The sequence below is a fragment of the Rhagoletis pomonella genome, unplaced genomic scaffold, assembly GCF_013731165.1.
Source record: "Rhagoletis pomonella isolate Grant_MI unplaced genomic scaffold, Rhpom_1.0 Rhpom_scaffold_00001, whole genome shotgun sequence".
In the NCBI taxonomy this organism is placed as follows: domain Eukaryota; kingdom Metazoa; phylum Arthropoda; class Insecta; order Diptera; family Tephritidae; genus Rhagoletis; species Rhagoletis pomonella.
Window position 1 is genome coordinate 76,959,768 of NW_023458555.1, and position 17,226 is coordinate 76,976,993.

Below are 17,226 nucleotides of genomic sequence, written 5' to 3' on the forward strand. Positions count from 1 at the left end.
AAGCCGTTTTTTTCTAATCGAAAGACTCGAGAACAGCTGTACCGATATTACTGAAATTTTGGACATCAACTCTATACCCTCAAAGGATGATAATAGAGGAAGAATAATTTCGATATATCAAGGGGCGTGGCACCTCCCATACAAAGTTTTCATACAACATATCTCTGCAAGTATTCATCGTAAAGTGCTGCAACTTAGTATAGAGATATACAATGACCCCTATTATGAGTTGCATTCGATCTTCGACTGTGGTCGAAAGTGCTGATCGAACGAATTTTCATTTGGTATTATGGCGCTCATTCGATGAAGAATGGCACTATTGTGAATTTCGCTCGTTTAGGTTGTTCACGATAGTATATTTTTCACCGCTGAGAAGCTTTGGTTACAAATCTAGCAAACTAAATAGTATGCTTATACATATATAGATTTGTGCAAATTAAAATGAAATAAAACAGAAAGCGAGTTTATAAAAACGTGGTCAAAAAATTGTAATTAGTACAACGGAGTTCTAGTTGAACGATTCGTCAGAGGATGAGAGCTTAGAAAACTGGCCAGGAGCAGAAAACGTTTAAGAGAGTTTAAGTGCAGTCTTTCGAATATATTTTGACATACAATATATTGAAGAAATTTTGTTATCCAAATCTATTTAAAATATATTAAAACTATAAACAGCTCTATGATTTTGTTCTCAGAGATTGTGCCAACAGCGTATTGGGATTTTCTTTCATAAGTAAAAACAGACTTTCGAGCTTGTGTTTAGTATTCACGACGTTAGAACTGCATGAAATTAATAAAAATTGTTTAAAATTTGTGTCTAGCCGCCAAAAAGTAAGAAAACAAAAGCAAAATCATAAATTTTTTACAATATTCTAACACTTCGCTACACCAACGAAATCAAAATTCTGTTCGACAGAAAATTCGATACTCGACGAAAATTTCGACACGCTTGCATAGCTCATACTACGAATTCAATCGAATGCAACTCATAATAAGGGCCAATATCAACGCCAAACTCATGGAAAAATGGGAGTTATTGAAAAAGGGGGCGTGGCACCTCCCATACAAACTGAATTTCTCACATTTGAATGTGTATGTGGTGTGAGAAATTCAGTTTGTATGGGAGGTGCCACGTCCCCTTTTTCAATAACTCCCATTTTTTTCATGAGTTTGGCGTTGATATTATAATGTATCTCTGTACTAAGTTGCAGCACTCCACGATGAATACTTCCAGAGATATGTTGTGTGAAAACTTCAGTTTGTATGGGAGGTGCCACGCCCCCTTGATATATCGAAATTATTTTTCTTCTATTATCATCCTTTGAGGGTCTAGAGTCGATGACCAAAATTTCAACAATATCGGTACAGCTGTTCTCGAGGTTTTCGATTCGCTTTCAAAATAAATATTAGTATAGAAAACGAATGAAATACTTTTTTTAATTAAATGTATCCTATGGAAAAAGGTTTAGGAATATTTTTTAAAGAATTGCAGACATTTGCAATTAATTTCAAGTATTTTCCAAAAAAGTGGAAGCATTCAAACGTGAAATTTTTTGTCTTTAATTTTTCAACATAAATAAATAAAAAACCCAGAGCTTTTTAAAAAATCGCCACGGATAGATCGACGCGAAATTTAATTATCTTATATTTAAACAAAAAAAAAACTTGAAATCGGTTCATATTTGGGCTCTCAAAATTCATTTGTCCACAGCAACCTTTTTTGTCCCACTGTGCGACGTTTAAATACAAAAGCAAGCGATGATTCGCTGGGCTGTTAATTTATATGGGATGGTATAATTCAAATCACACGTTTAAAGTCCATTAACCTACCCTTTATATGTACATAGTTCTATTGCGGCAACCCAACAATTACATTGTAATTATTTAACTATGTATTAGGTGAGACCATTAACTAACCCTTCATATGTACATATTTAGGTTGTGGATTAGCATCACAACCAGTGTTGCCGTTTTAGCCCTTTGGTGGCTAGATTTAGCTGGCCACATAAATTTAAAATTGCCCCTAGCCCTTTTTTTTAGCCCTTTGGAGAATTTATTCATACTGGGCATGAAAAAGTTTTATATGCTTAATTCGACCTATGTTTTAGTATTTATGTAAGAGATGAATTTTTAAACTAAGAAAGACTGACATATATGTATTTTTGATCTATTTTTGTTTGCATATATGTGGGATATGAATTTTTAAACTAAGAAAGACTGACATAGTATATGTATTGTATATTCCTTACGTTTTTATACATAGATACTGCATAAGTGTTAGGGCTGTTTATTAACTTATCTATTAACGATTTAACTATAGTTTAAAATAGATAAGTTTACCGCCCTTAGGGCCAGTTTTTCAGTGCCAGTTTAAACTCAGATTAAGTAAACTGGGTTTAAATTGAACAGCTGGCTGACACTTGAATGGCTGATCTTAGCTTAAACCAGCCAGATCGGGCGTTTAAACTTAGTTTGAACCACGGCCGTGCACTGAAAAACTGGCCCCTAATATGCTTCATTAGTTAAATGGCCCATCAAGTCGATTGACCGTATATGTTCTTGTGGTGTGATTGTACCAGCTGCTGGTGCGACTTCAAAAACTATTTGAAAATTTTATGAATGTAACAGCGTGCTGGTGTCGTGAGTGGTGAAATTAGCTCAATTTTGTAAGTAAAAAATATTTTGGCGGAAATTTCAAAGCCGTGTTTGTGGAATATTAAGTTCACGATATTGCAGTTGTGAATTAAAAAAAAAACAATGTTTAACAAAATGGTAGAAAAATTATGAAATTTCGGCTCAAATCATTTCGATCTTTCCTCGACCTCATTTGTAAAGAAATAAATATTGTACCAGCATGCTGGTAAGTTATATGCTTCGAGCATGATGGTACAATCACTTGATCGATCCAGCAAGCTGGTGTCGTATATTTCCCCTTTTTTACGAAAAGGTTTTTGGTGTGTATGTATGATTATGTAAGTAAACAATTTTAGCTACCATTTTTAGCCACAACGACCTTTTTTAGCTCTTTTTTAGCCCTTTTTTTAAAGGAATTTGGCTACCGCAAAAAATGCTTCGCGGCAACACTGATCACAACTGCTCTAACTTTTAGTATCAAGTCATGAGGTGCAACTCGCCTATTAACCATTTCTTTATGAACTATCGTGCAAGTAGTTTTGATTAATTACACCAGGCTGAGGTTCAAATACCCAATCGGCCATCGCAAAATAATTTCTTGCGGCACCAATCTTAATTTTTGAGTCTGGGGAGAGTTCAAATATGTACATCGAATGAAATATGTACTTTATTATGAATGTATTAAATGGAAACTATCTTATATGTAAAAATATATTGCGATTTACTTCAAATGAATGATGTACAATTTTTTATATATGGATCTAATTTTAATAATAATATTTATTACTTTCATCTAAATTGCTTTTATTGTACGTTTTCACGAGTAGTTGCAGTTTTCAGCAATTGTCTCTGGCCGACTATACGTGTTAAAGCTAAATAATTTCACAATTTCTACCCTATAAAAGGTTTATATTTTAATAAAATGCGATCAATTACTTAAGAATATATAAATTCCGATCAAACTATAGTACTGAATGCTTGAGAAACAATTATTCAAATCAAATCATCAATAGTGTACGCACTCGGAGCGAATTTTGGAACACGGAGCGAATTATGCATATTAAGACTACATAATTTTTAACTTTCTACCATATTATACGTTTATATTTCAATGTAATATGATTAATTACTGAAGAATATATAAACTCCGATCAAACTTCACTACTGAATGCTTGACAAACAATTTTTGAATCAAAATATCAATAGAGAACACGCTCGGAGCGAATTTTAGAACACGATATAACATATGCATGTGAAGACTAAATAATTTCTCATAAGCTTATGTTTTAATATAATAAAATTAATTACTGAAGAATATATTAACTGCGATCAACCTATAGTTTTAATTGTTTGACAAACTATTTAAATCACATGATCAACAGTGAACGCGCTCGGAGCGAATTTTGGAACACTTCATAAAATATTTACAGAGGAAGTATATTATTTGGTAAAGATGAAACAACAAGAACAAAGTGTGATTGAATTTGACGTTGCTCTCAGAAGAACAATCCTTTAAAGTCAAATTGAAAAAAATGTGTATGAATTTTGAATAATTTTTTTATATTTTATGACATAAAAATATCTTAAGAGCCGCACTGAGTTGTCAATAATACCTTGTTTAATACACCCATGATACAAATATTTAAAGGTAAAACCGCTTGCTCAATTCGTCGGCCATCATCCATTTTTTGAAGTTTGTCTATTTTATAAAATTGAAATTTCGAGAGCGACTCAAATGCCAAATAAAAGTTAAAAAAAAAAATATTTTAAAATATTGAAATTTTCTTTTATTTGAGACTGGAAATGAGAATATATTTGTGAGATAATGTCGAGATATCATGAAAAAGTGTTCCTTTATTTATTTTTACTTAAAATCCTTAGATACGTATCTTGATTTTTTTTCTGGAGTGCAATGGGGTATAGTCGTTGCGCTGGGTATGCAGTTACAGTTTGATTTGTGGTGGGAGAGAGACTCCGTCGCCGAGTACTGTCGTTCACCCCGGTGGACGAGCGCCTAGCCACAATCCGCATCAAAGCGAGATTCTTCAACATCTCGCTTATCTGCGCCCATGCCCCCACGGAAGAGAAGGATGATGTATCCAAGGATCTCTTCTATGAGCGCTTGGAACGAACATATGAGCGCTGCCACCGCCACGATATGAAAATCGTGCTTGGCAACTTCAATGCCAGGGTGGGCAAGGAAGGGCTCTTTGGAACCACCGTCGGAAAATTCAGCCTTCACGACGAAACGTCCGACAACGGATTGAGGCTAATCGACTTCGCCGGGGCCCGAAACATGGTAGTATGCAGTACTAGGTTCAAGCATAAAAAGATCCATCAAGCTACGTGGATGTCTCCGGATCGAAAAACGAGAAACCAAATCGATAATGTTGTGATAGACGGAAGGCATGCTTCCAGTGTTTTAGACGTACGCACACTCCGAGGCCCAAACATCGACTCGGGCCACTATCTTGTTGCAGCCAAGATACGCACCCGCCTCTGTGCAACAAAAAATGTGCGCCCAAATATGCAAGGAAAGCTTAACGTCGAAAAGCTGCAATCACAAACATACAGCCAGCGCTTTCGCTACTCGACTCTCACACCTGCTCTCAGAGAGCACTTTTCAACAAACCGACATATGCGAGCAGTGGAACCACATTTCCCACTCATTAAGTACCGCCGCCGAAGAAATAGTCGGAGTTCAGCGAGCCCGTAAGAACAACTGGTACGATGAGGAGTGTCAGGAAGCTGCAGAGAAAAAAGATGCCGCCTACAGGGCCCCGCTGCGATCGGGCGCAACGCGCGCTATGTGGGACCGCTATAGGGGTCTGAAGAGGGAAGCGAGACGAATTTGCCGCAATAAGAAGAGAGAGGCCGAAATACGTGAGTGCGAAAAGCTTGAATTGCTGGCCGACAGGAACAATGCCCGAAAATTTTACCAGAGAGTTAGGCGACTTACGGAAGGTTTAAAGACCGGGGAGAAGAAGAACCCGAGCCCGCAGTCGATGATGACGGAGTCGACGTTCCACCGCCTGACTATGACGAGGTACGTATAGCAATAACGCGGCTGAAAAACAACAAAGCTGCTGGAGCTGACAGCCTGCCAGCTGAGCTATTCAAGTACGGCGGCGAGGAGTTGATAAGGTGTATGCATCAACTCTTGTGTAGAATAAGGTCAGATGAACGCATGCACCACGATTGGAATTTAAGTGTGCTCTGCCCAATCCATAAGAAAGGTGACCCCGCCATTCGCACCAACTACCGCGGGATCAGCCTTCTAAGCATAGGTTACAAGGTCTTATCAAGCGTATTGTGTGAAAGACTGAATCCCACCGTCAATGAACTGATTGGGCCTTATCAGTGTGGCTTTAGATCTGGCAAATCCACCATAGACCAGGTATTCACAATAATCCAAAGACAAAGGAAAGACCTCTCCGAGCCGTTCGCCACAAAACGGGGTTTCAGACAGGGCGACTCCCTTTCATGTGACTTCTTTAATCTGATGTTGGAGAAGATAATAAGAGCTGCAGAACTGAATGGCTCAGGAACAATTTACTACAAGAGCGTGCAATTGCTGGCTTATACCGATGACATCGACTTCATCGGTAACAAAAACCGCGAAGTCTGTTCTCCCTTTTCCAAGTTGGATAGGAAAGCAAAGCGAATGGGTCTGGTGGCAAACGAGGACAAGACGAAGTATCTCCTGTCATCAATCAAAAACAGTCAGCACATTCGCGCCTTGGCACCCACGACTCTGTTGACAGTTCGCAATTTCGAGAAAGAATTTCGTTTACTTGGGAACCAGCATTAACTCCGATAATAATGTCAGCATTGAAATCCAACGCAGAATCACTCTTGCCAACAAGTGATACTTTGGACTGAGTAGGCAATTCAGGACTAAAGTCCTCTCTCGACGTACGAAAACCACGCTCTATAAGTCACTCATCATGCCCGTGCTGGTATATGGCGCAGAAGCATGGACAATGAGAACATCCGATGAGGCGGCTCTTGGAGTGTTTGAGAGAAAGATTTTGCGGAAGATTTACGGGCCTTTACGCGTTGGCGACGGCGAGTACCGCAGACGATGGAACGATGAGCTGTATGAGCTTTACAACGATATGGACATAGTGCAGCGAATTAAAATACAGCGGCTCCGCTGGCTTGGTCATGTCGTTCGAATGGACACCGACGCTCCAGCTCTGAAAGTATTCAACTCGGAACCCGCTGGTGGTAGCAGAGGAAGAGGGAGGCCCCCACTGTGATGGAAAGATCAAGTGGAGAAGGACTTGGCTTCACTTGGCGTTTCCAATTGGCGTCAGTTGGCACAGAGGAGAAACGACTGGCGTGCTTTGCTGAACTCGGCCAAAATCGCTTAGGCGATTACAGCGCCAAAAAAGAAGAAGAGAAGATTTTTTTTCTGTAGAATACGTATTCATTTTTTTGACGATTTAAAAAAAAAAGGGAGGACAGTCGGGTCTACGTTACCAGAACGACGTGAATGCGCATCGAAGTCGGTTGTATTTTTTGCATAAAATTACTTGTTATTATTGAGATACAGTTTCGCTAGTGTTTACAGATTTCTCGACATACTTGTTCATATTTCTGTTATTTATTATTTTTCTTCTTAGTCATTTATATGTTTAGGACTTAAGGCTCTGTTATGCATACTTGGCATTGCATGCACTGCTATACCATTTTTACGTAGAAATCAAAAAACAACAGACTTTTACGTATGTAATGCTGTGCGTTGGGTAACCGCTTACACGCGAAGCTCATTTAACAGATTCCTTATGTGACAACTCTCAAGCAATGCCAAGTATGCATAACGGAGCCTTTACTGTGGGTGCTTTAAGATTCATTTTGTAAATATGTATGTACATATAAAAAACAATTGCGTTATTTTATTTTATTTTAAATTATGCATTTTATTCGTGCAATTTTTTATGTTTAATAGTTTTGAGAACATTTTTTGGTTCTGTTGTATTCTTTTATTGCATGCATTAAACTTTCTTAATTTAAGTTATAATATTGAAGATATGCCTTCTGCCTTTGTCAAGCACTTTAGCTAGGTTCGAGAAGTTTAGCATATGCGCGTAAAAGTATAGAGTAGGTATACGGCTGTGTTGCCGCGATTCTCCAACATCTTGTCAAAGGAGAATACATATTGGTGGCAATCACGGAATCCATCGTAGTCCGATTTTTCATAAAATCTACGAAAAGGCGATCACTGAATAGGAACTGTTATAAACGTGTGTATTCAAAGCATACGCTGCGTTCGTAGCTACTCGAATTCAATAGCATTTTCGTAGATTTCACGTAAAATCGGACTACGATGGAATCTGTGATAGCCTTGATTAGTTCGTGCGAGTATGACGTATGGATCGATTATGGATGGCAACGGAATCTCAGTTGGGCTGCCGATGGACAGCGCCACTGAAATGAAAATGTATTATATTATGAATAGCAATAATTAAGTTTCATAAAGTTCAAAATGATACAAATTAAAAAAAGTTGAAAAAAGAAATAAAGTATCTCAATCAAAATTTCCCGGCAGCCTCAAAAATGCAGTTGCCAATATAGCGCAACTCAGTTTCTAGCTTTCAGTTGCTAGTTGCCATCTGTAATACCATTTCAGCTACTGGCCAACCAACTGAAGTTCGGTTGTCCTCCGTAATCGACCCATAAAATCGGAATTGAATATGCATGCACGTTCTGCAGAACGATAAATATTTTGTATATATATATTTAACGATTGTCAAAGGCATGCCAGAAGATGTTTCATCATAGGTTTGGGGCCATCATCTTCATCGAGTAGGTTCTTCGATTCCAAAAACTTTACAACCTCTATATGCCAGCAACCCTTAGTGTTTTTGCCAATGACATGGCACTATTGCACTGTTAATAACCAAATTTAGCCGCAGTTGCATTCAGACGTGATATAATAGCTGGTGTCGGCAAGCTGTGGGAATGCCCAGAAGATGGCGTTTGTTCAGCTATCGAAATCATTGCACCGACGGCGGTTGGCAGTACTGCTGGTACATATTTACCACAGCAGTGGTTGGGGCATTTTGTTCTGCAACAATAGCCTGCAATGATGACATGTCCTATAATGTCGACGAGCAAAGATATAAAATTGAAAATGACTAACCTTATTCCCGGCTGATTTGGAAGACCACCCTTGGTCACGACCAGAACGCATTTACCAAAAGGAAAAACCGCAGGGATTGCAGTAGTTCTTATAATCACCGTTGATGATGCTGTGCTTGTTATTAATAGTCTGAAAAGACAGAAATTTGCATTAATCAAATGTTAAACACATCAAAAAAATAAATTTTAATAATTTGTTTACCATTTCACAAACCGAATTACCAAGAAATATAAACTCACCGCGATGCGATACAGAAATAAAAACCAACAGGACTGCATTTTCTTGGTAAACAACACAAGCGCTCAGAGAAATCTGATCCGCAATATTATTTTGTAAAAATAAGAGCTGAAAAGAGTTTCCAAACATGATTATCGCATTATCTAATTAGCGCACATTGTTGTGTTTATTTTTAGTAGAATATAATTGTATTATCTAAGACTTTTTTCAATGTTTCCTAATATTCATTCTTTTGGCATGCAAAAACAACCATGTGCTCAATTTCTTGTGGGGAAATTTGGTCCCCATAAAGGACTTTCACCACGAAACAGCTACATAAACAAAAACCTTTTCTACTGGTATACACAGAGAAAATGATACAGGTAAAACGCAAGTTTTTAAAAGAAATTGCAAAATAAAATTTTTTGATATAATTTTACTTCATACAAAATAAAAAATATAGTATTTGTACTTACGACTTTAAAACGAAACATTCGCAAAACAAAAACGATCGTTATAATATATTCACTTTTTTTTACTGAGGAGAACAAACGAAACAAATAGCGTCAAAAAAGCGTATTTTAAAAACTAAAATGAAACATTTTACAATATTGTCCCAACAAGTTGTAGTGCGATACAATTTTCAACAACCAAAATAAAACTAGACATTTTTAAAACAAAAACGTTCATTTATTTTCAGTCAATTAGGTATGAAAAATATTTAAACCTAAAATGTTTTGCATTAAAATTTAAAAGCTACTTAGCTATAATGAAAAACTTTCTTATGTATGAATCATTTTTCGGAAAAATTGTGTTCAGATAAATAAGTTACTTCAATCTCCAGAAAAGGCGATGAAGTGTATACAAACAATACTGCCATTCTATCCACTAACTGCATACATATAAGGGACATTGGTGGAATTCTTTGACCTAAAAAAGCTTTGGTAAGAGTAACTTATAAAAACAAAATCCTATGGGTTATTGAATATTCATTTAAAACTTTCTTAATTTAAATTACAGGATTTGATAAGCGTGAAGCAAAATTAGCAGGCCCAGCTTGGAAGTAAAGCAGGAACATCTGTATGTATGTATTAATGTATGTATATAGTAAAGCTCTAGATATCCGGGTATCGAGCAATGCGAGTAGCTCTGTGTACTGTGGTTTTGCCATCGCCGCGAGTTGTTTTGGTGTGCGCATAGTTATTTAAAAATATAAAGTTTGATGCCAACCGGGGTTTCTCAGTGGATATATAATTCATGAGAATTATAGTTTGAAAGTATCTATTTAGCCAGATATTGACCTGGGTTTTCGCACGACTGTTCCTGTTTCATCGTTTCTTTTTAGGAAATTTTTACGACCATATACATATGTATTATTTACACTAGTAACTATTTATGTAAATGTGTATGTATTTTTTATGCTTAATATATGCAAATAAAAGAAGAAAACAACCATCGAGTAAATTTTTATTTGTGTCAAACTGAAACTTTTTTTCCAATAATAAACGGTTAGCTGATTCAAGTCTACAGCAAGTTCACAAAATTAATTGAAAACTTGTATCAACCAAAGCATTGTTTATATTTGCTCAACAATGATTTTATTCAGCTAAAAATATTGTCCACTCAAGGTAGTCGTTTTGCAATTATTACCAAATAAACATTTGTCCCAACTAGAAGTCTCAAGTAAATTGCATACTTTCGTGAACTAGATATTTATTTCGCCATATCCAACTATGCCACTTGGTCACTATAACCAAATCTTGGTAATTATAACTAAACCTTTTTCTGAGTGTATGTAAGTATCGAATATTATTTGTCAAAGGTCTGTTGAAAAAACTGCGTGCATCGCTAGTACTTTTTCTATTTTTTCTTATATAAGTGTAATTATTTATTTTTTCTCATAAAGCTTTTTATGATTAAGTTCCGTGATTCCTTTTATTAGTCTTTCAGCTCGAAAACAGCCACTCACATCCTCGCTCAATTACAAAATGCCGTAACTAACTAAAAATCCAAAATTCACTTTTTGATTGATTATAATGCATTTCATCGAATCACAGTCCCCACATCGTTTAATGCAATACAAAATTTAGTTTAATTTAGTTAGTTGTGGCTTTTTTGCATTTCAGCGACAATGTGAAATACGACCTTTCCATACTATTTAACGATATGTTGAAAATTCTCGTTCATTAGCCTCAAAATATCAAAGCACATTGAGCGCATGGAGTGGAACAATAAAACGGATTTGATGGCTTATGGTACCAACAGCGGTGAGTAATTAATTGTGACTGCCTGCAACTAGGAAAAGTCGAGCTCAGCTAATAAAAACACTAATTACAAGTTATTCATTACAGGTGAACCTTTCCAATAAGTCACTCGGGAACTAAGCAGATCTGAGACCTTCATCGTCCGTGACTCTAACAATTCAAATTAATATAAAAAACGGTGTGCCTCTTTAACAAAATAACATTCCCACGACAGCCGGTTCTATGTACCGGAATGACTCGGGTTTTACCCGACCAACAACCCTTGGTTTCGGCGATCTAACCCCGTTTAGGTGGGCGAAATCCATCAAACGTTGCTCGATCCTAGGGCTACACCTTCTCCGCACGTTTCTGCTCAGGGCTGGCAGAGAGTCGAACCCAGGGCCAGAAATCTACACCTGCTGCGTATGCCAGAGACGACTGCATACAAACTCCACCTCGGTCAGGTGCAATTCCTCTGACGGGTGGAGTCACCTCCGTAACTGCTCGGCCCTGCGTACGCACCGGCAATGGACCACGTCGTTCGTGGCCCCATGCTGTGCGAACCGGACCGCCTCCACGGGAAACCACCACCCGCCTGGGCAGCACACAATCAACACACCCACACCCCAACACAACACAACAATAGACACACAAACAAACACAATAGCACCCACAAACCGCCGCCGGCAACTCCTAGTCCCTCCGACAATCTGCTCTGTTTGTCAGTCCAGAATATACCGTAACATGACATCAGTCAAGTGCAACTCTTGCCTCGGCTGGTGCCACTTTAGGACGTGCTCAGGACTTCGCAACACACGAGATTGGACGAGTGACTATGTGGGCCCCTGCTGTGCTGCCCCGTCGCATCCCTTCACCACCACAAGGCAGCACCCCCTTTTGCAGCACGTACGGCAGGGGGCCGGCAGGCAACACAACTCTTTAACACCACACATCACAATCGGTCTCCCAAGGCACACAAAGGTGCTACAATTAACTGTAACGGACTCCAGAGCAAGATCGAGGAGATAACTGTCTTTATGGGAAGGCATGGAATATTAATAGCTGCGGCCCAAGAGACGAAGTTGCGCGGCAATTCAACCCTGTTGAATTGCGCTGTATACAACGTGCACCGTCGAGATCGCGAGCGAGGTAATGGTGGAGGTTTAGCGTTCATCACGCACCACACTATGCAGTATCGTCTCATTGAAGCAGAAATCGACCACAGGGATACCATTCTGGAATGTCAGGGTATTGCTATCCGGTCAGGCGATGTTGAGCTCGAAATATTTAACGTATACATACCCCCTGTCACCAGCTGCCCGGCAGGATATCACCCTGAAATAGGTGCGCTACTCAGAGGTGAAAACCGTATGGTAGTTGGTGACTTTATCGCGCACCACGATCTCTGGCACTCAAGCCTGTCAAATGATCGTAGGGGAATACATCTGGCTGAGCAGATAGACGATTCGACATTCTGCACAATGAACGACTACGCACCCACCAGGAATATGGGCAGCTGCTGCAGATCTAACAATTGTCAGCGCTGGTCTAATAAACAGCGTATCATGGCGACCTATGCTGACTCTAGCATCAGACCATCTGCCCATAGTCATCTCGATTGATAAACCTGCCGACTTTGCTTCCGTGGATCACCGGACTTATGTCAACTTTTCCAAAGCTGAATGGAAAGGTTTCACGGATGTTACTGAGGGCGCCTTCACTGCACTACCCATACAAACCGACGTTCATGTAGGTGAACGTAAGTTCCGCAGGGTTGTCACTGCTGCTGCAGCTCGCTTCATCCCAGCAGGATGTATTAAGGACCCACGTCCAAATTTTCCTGCCGAAGCGGCTGTTCTAGCTGATGAGCGCGACAACCTTCGTCAGGCCGATCCCGGAAATCCCCGTATTAGGGATCTTAATTCTGAGATTCGGCAACTTGTGAACGTACATAAGCGAAAGAAATGGGAAGAGCATCTGAAGACCTGCAACTTCCCCTCTGGTGTGAGCAAGCTTTGGTCAACCGTGAGGTCTTTGTCCAACCCGACGAAGCGCGACGACAGAGTCGAGATAGACTTTGGTGATCACGCTTCGTCGGACCCGGAGAGATGCGCGAGCTATTTTAGCCGGCAGTTCATTCTGCATCCTCCGGTGGATAAAGCCAAACGTCGAGTGACCAGAAGGCTGCACAAAATGCCAAAACCTTGCCAAAACCTAGTGTGCCTCTTGTTTTCACCAGCGGTGAGGTAAGGGTAGCCATCGGGAAGGCGAAAGCCTCCAAAGCCATTGGATCTGACGGAATATGCATGCTGATACTGAAAAAATTGTGTCCTGCGGGAGTAGCGTACCTAACGGAGGTCCTCAACCTGTCTATGGCCACTCTCATCATTCCAGACATGGGGGAAAATGGGGAGAGTGGCCCCCCAACCCGCCCGATAACTCTCCTTTCCCCGGGAGCGAAGACACTCGAGGCCCTGCTGCTCCCGTACTTCACGAACCACCTGACCCCAGCGAAGCATCAACATGGGTTCCGTAAAGTGCATAGTACAACAACAGTACTTAACGCCATAAACACTCAGATAACTCGTGGCCTAAACCGAAACCGCCCCTGTGAGAGAACTATTCTAGTAGCGTTGGAGCTGTCCAAGGCGTTCGACACTGCCAGTCATTCAACGCTACTAGAAGATATAGAGGCCTCCTCACTCCCACAGGGACTCAAACGGTGGTCGGCGAATTACCTGAGTGGTCGACACTCGTCAGTAATCTTCAGAGACAAAACTAGCAAGCCACATAAAATTAAACAGTGGGTACCACAGGGTGGTGTCCTGTCCCCGCTGCTGTTTAGTTATTACATATCAAAGCTTCCTCAGCCACCAGAGGATGTTAATATAGCCTCGTATGCTGACGATTGTTCGATCATGGCGTCTGGGAATGGAATTGATGACTTGTGCTCAAAAGTAAACGGTTACCTCTCCGAACTTTTTCGCTTCTTCACTGCAAGGAGCCTTGCCCTATCCCCTGCGAAATCATCGGCAACCCTTTTCACCACCTGGACGAAGGAGGCCAGACTGCCACTGGGTATTCACGTCGATGGCGTAACAACGACAGTGAATAACCCGAAAATCTTCGGAGTTACCTTCGACAGTCTACTCTGAAGTCGCTGGCCGGCAGCACTTGGGGCAAAGATAAAGAAACGTTGTTGGCAACATACAAGGCAATTGGCCGGCCGGTTGTAAACTACGCAGCGCCCGTATGGTCTCCGGGGACTAGCAGGACGCAGTGGATGAAGCTGCAGACCTGCCAAAACACGGCATTACGAACTGCGACAGGTTGCCTCCTGATGACGCCTCAACACCACCTTCATGACGAGGCCCAGATGCTCCCAGTAAAGAACCTCGCTACTAGCACACATTTTTTAATGGAGTGGAACAATAAAACGGATTTGATGGCTTATGGTACCTGGTGAGTAATTAATTGTGACTGCCTGCAACTAGGAAAAGTCGAGCTCAGCTAATAAAACACTAATTGCAAGCTATTCATTACAGGTGAACCTTTCCAATAAGTCACTCGGGAACCTTCATCGTCCGTGACTCTAACAATTCAAATTAATATACAAAACGGGGTGCCTCTTTAACAAAATAACAAGATTTTAAACAGTTTTCAAACCAGTCGCAGAAGACAGGATTACAAATGAATTAAAAAAAACTAAAATCGAAAAACGCTGATGACATAACAGGTTCTTCAAATTTTGAAACAACAAAAAGAATTGGTTCTGCAAATTGGAAAACAACGGTGTTTAAACAACGTTCTTGCCATGATGGTAGATTGTGAAGATGAAAGTCAGGAGGAAAAGCAACCCGGTGCAATTCTCAAAAACGAATTATTGCACCGCAAAAAAAAACTGAAAGTCCTCTCATCTGATGCATCGTCAATCGAAAATAATTTACAATTTTGTCAAGTTTCAAGTTTTTCAAATCTGTCGCCTCAAGCGAGTAGTTATTTAGTGGTGCAGGTTTGATTAACGTCCCTTTAAGAAAGGCTGTAATCCGAAAAGGCAGCAAAATCACTCTTTATTAAATACAATGTTCCAATTTTTAAATTCAAGTACTAAAAAAAAAACATTATTAAAAATTACTAACTTTTCCATTTTTTATTTACCTAAATCCACGGATGTTAGTTTTTAAACATCCGCATCCGCATTCGCATCCGCGGATGTCTAAAATTCCACATTCGCAGCTTCCCTAGTACAGAGCCAAAGGGAACATTTTTTTGCAGATCTTCCGTTGTTCCGTTGGCTGCCTACATGCACACGAACGTAGCAATGCTTTGAACGATATGAAACAACAAGTAATTTTTAGCAAAAAAAAAACCGACTTCAACTCCCATATAAAAATATATATATATATATATATCTCATGATCCATTGATCGGATCTCAACCAGATTAGTATGGGACCACCTCTGAGACACTACCTTTCCGATGCAAAATTATCGAAATCGGTTGACGTGATACAAAGTTATGCGGTAACATACATAAAAAAAAAAAATAAAAATAATATTCCGACGAACTGATAACCTCCTTCTTTTTTGGAAGTCGGTTAAAAACAGAAACGAAAGCGAATATATGGAACAATTTTTCATTCTCTTATATCCCGCTGAGACGCTGCCTATCGATATGAACGTAGCAATGCCTTGCTCAATGTAAAGATTTTAAAATCTTTCGACGCAAATATTCCGAAAATGGTTCAATCAATCTCAAATCTGAAAACCTGCCACGTTTCAGATCGAGCACTTTAATTTGATGTATAATTTGTCTCTGTACGACTTGAATAATATATAGATTTTTGCACATATAAATATATTATATGGACATTTGAGGTATTTTATTTTTATGTTAAGAAAAAAAATTTAATATAATTTTGTTATTCAGTCTTTAGTACTCTTAAATATAAATCCATATAAAATACATTTTAATTTTTTTGTAGTTTATTCAAATTATATCTATATATTAATACGCTAACATAAATTTTGACTCCGTTCGTTTGGCGATTCTACCGAACCGATTTCAAAACCAAAAACACCATTGGAAAGGCTTTTTTCTCTAGATGAGTAGAGTTTTTATGGTTTCAAAATTGGTTGAAAATTACGGCCTAAACCGTCGTTTAAACATTTCCGATTTGTGTATAGATGTTGCTGCAACATGTTCAATTTGAGATGTTTCGCATGTTGTTTCACTTCGCATTTGAAATTAAGCTTTGAAATAAAGATAAATATGAAGATGAAGAAATAAATGATAACGATGAAGTCAAAAAAAAAGAAGAAAAAAGTGAAGATAAAGACGAAAATGGAGACATTGACGGATAAATAAGAATTAGAGTAACTGAACGGGTAAGAACATTTCTTGAATTTATGAAGTGAAACTTCTTTAGGCAGTTGGTTGGTTGGGAGTAAATTGTCAAATTCCAGGGGAATAATGCACATGGAAATGCTTCTCAGTGGTTTAGCGGTTTGAGAATAAAAATAAAAACAAAGATGCCTAGAGATACAGGCAAAAACGAAGATCAAGGTAAATTTAAACACTTTAAGGTAAAGGTGAAGAGGAATATGCGGAAATAAAGATAAATATGAAGAAAAGGATGAGGATGAAGATCGATATAATAATCGATATTGCTATCGATAAAATAATCGATATTGTTATCGATACTGTTATTGATTAAATAACCGCTATTGTAATCGATATAATAATCAATATAATAATCGATATTGTTATCGATACAATAATGGATATTGTTATCGGTATAATAATCGATTAAATAATTGATTTTGTTATCGATTTAGTCATTTACATATATTGTTATGATACTGATACTGATGATTGTTATATTTATCGCTGAATTAATCGATTTTACAATCGTATTTTTCTATATGTGTATGGATATTGTTATCGGTATTTTTATCAACACAGTTATCAACAGGGTTATCGATACAC

The 17,226-nt window shown here is 38.8% G+C and overlaps 1 protein-coding gene across 2 annotated transcripts in view; it reads right to left on the reverse strand.

Moving 5' to 3' along the window:
• Positions 1-7,559: 7,559 nt before the first annotated feature.
• The window catches only part of LOC118747902 (axin-like), a 243,681-nt gene continuing 234,014 nt past the window's right edge, over positions 7,560-17,226 (reverse strand). For both annotated transcript variants that reach the window (XM_036482112.1, XM_036482121.1), the window contains exons 5-6: positions 8,780-8,908; positions 7,560-8,717 (exon numbers count right to left, since the gene is read on the reverse strand). In XM_036482112.1, coding sequence (XP_036338005.1) covers positions 8,675-8,717; positions 8,780-8,908 — 172 coding nt within the window. In that variant the 3' untranslated portion in view covers positions 7,560-8,674. The remainder of the gene's footprint in view (positions 8,718-8,779; positions 8,909-17,226) is intronic.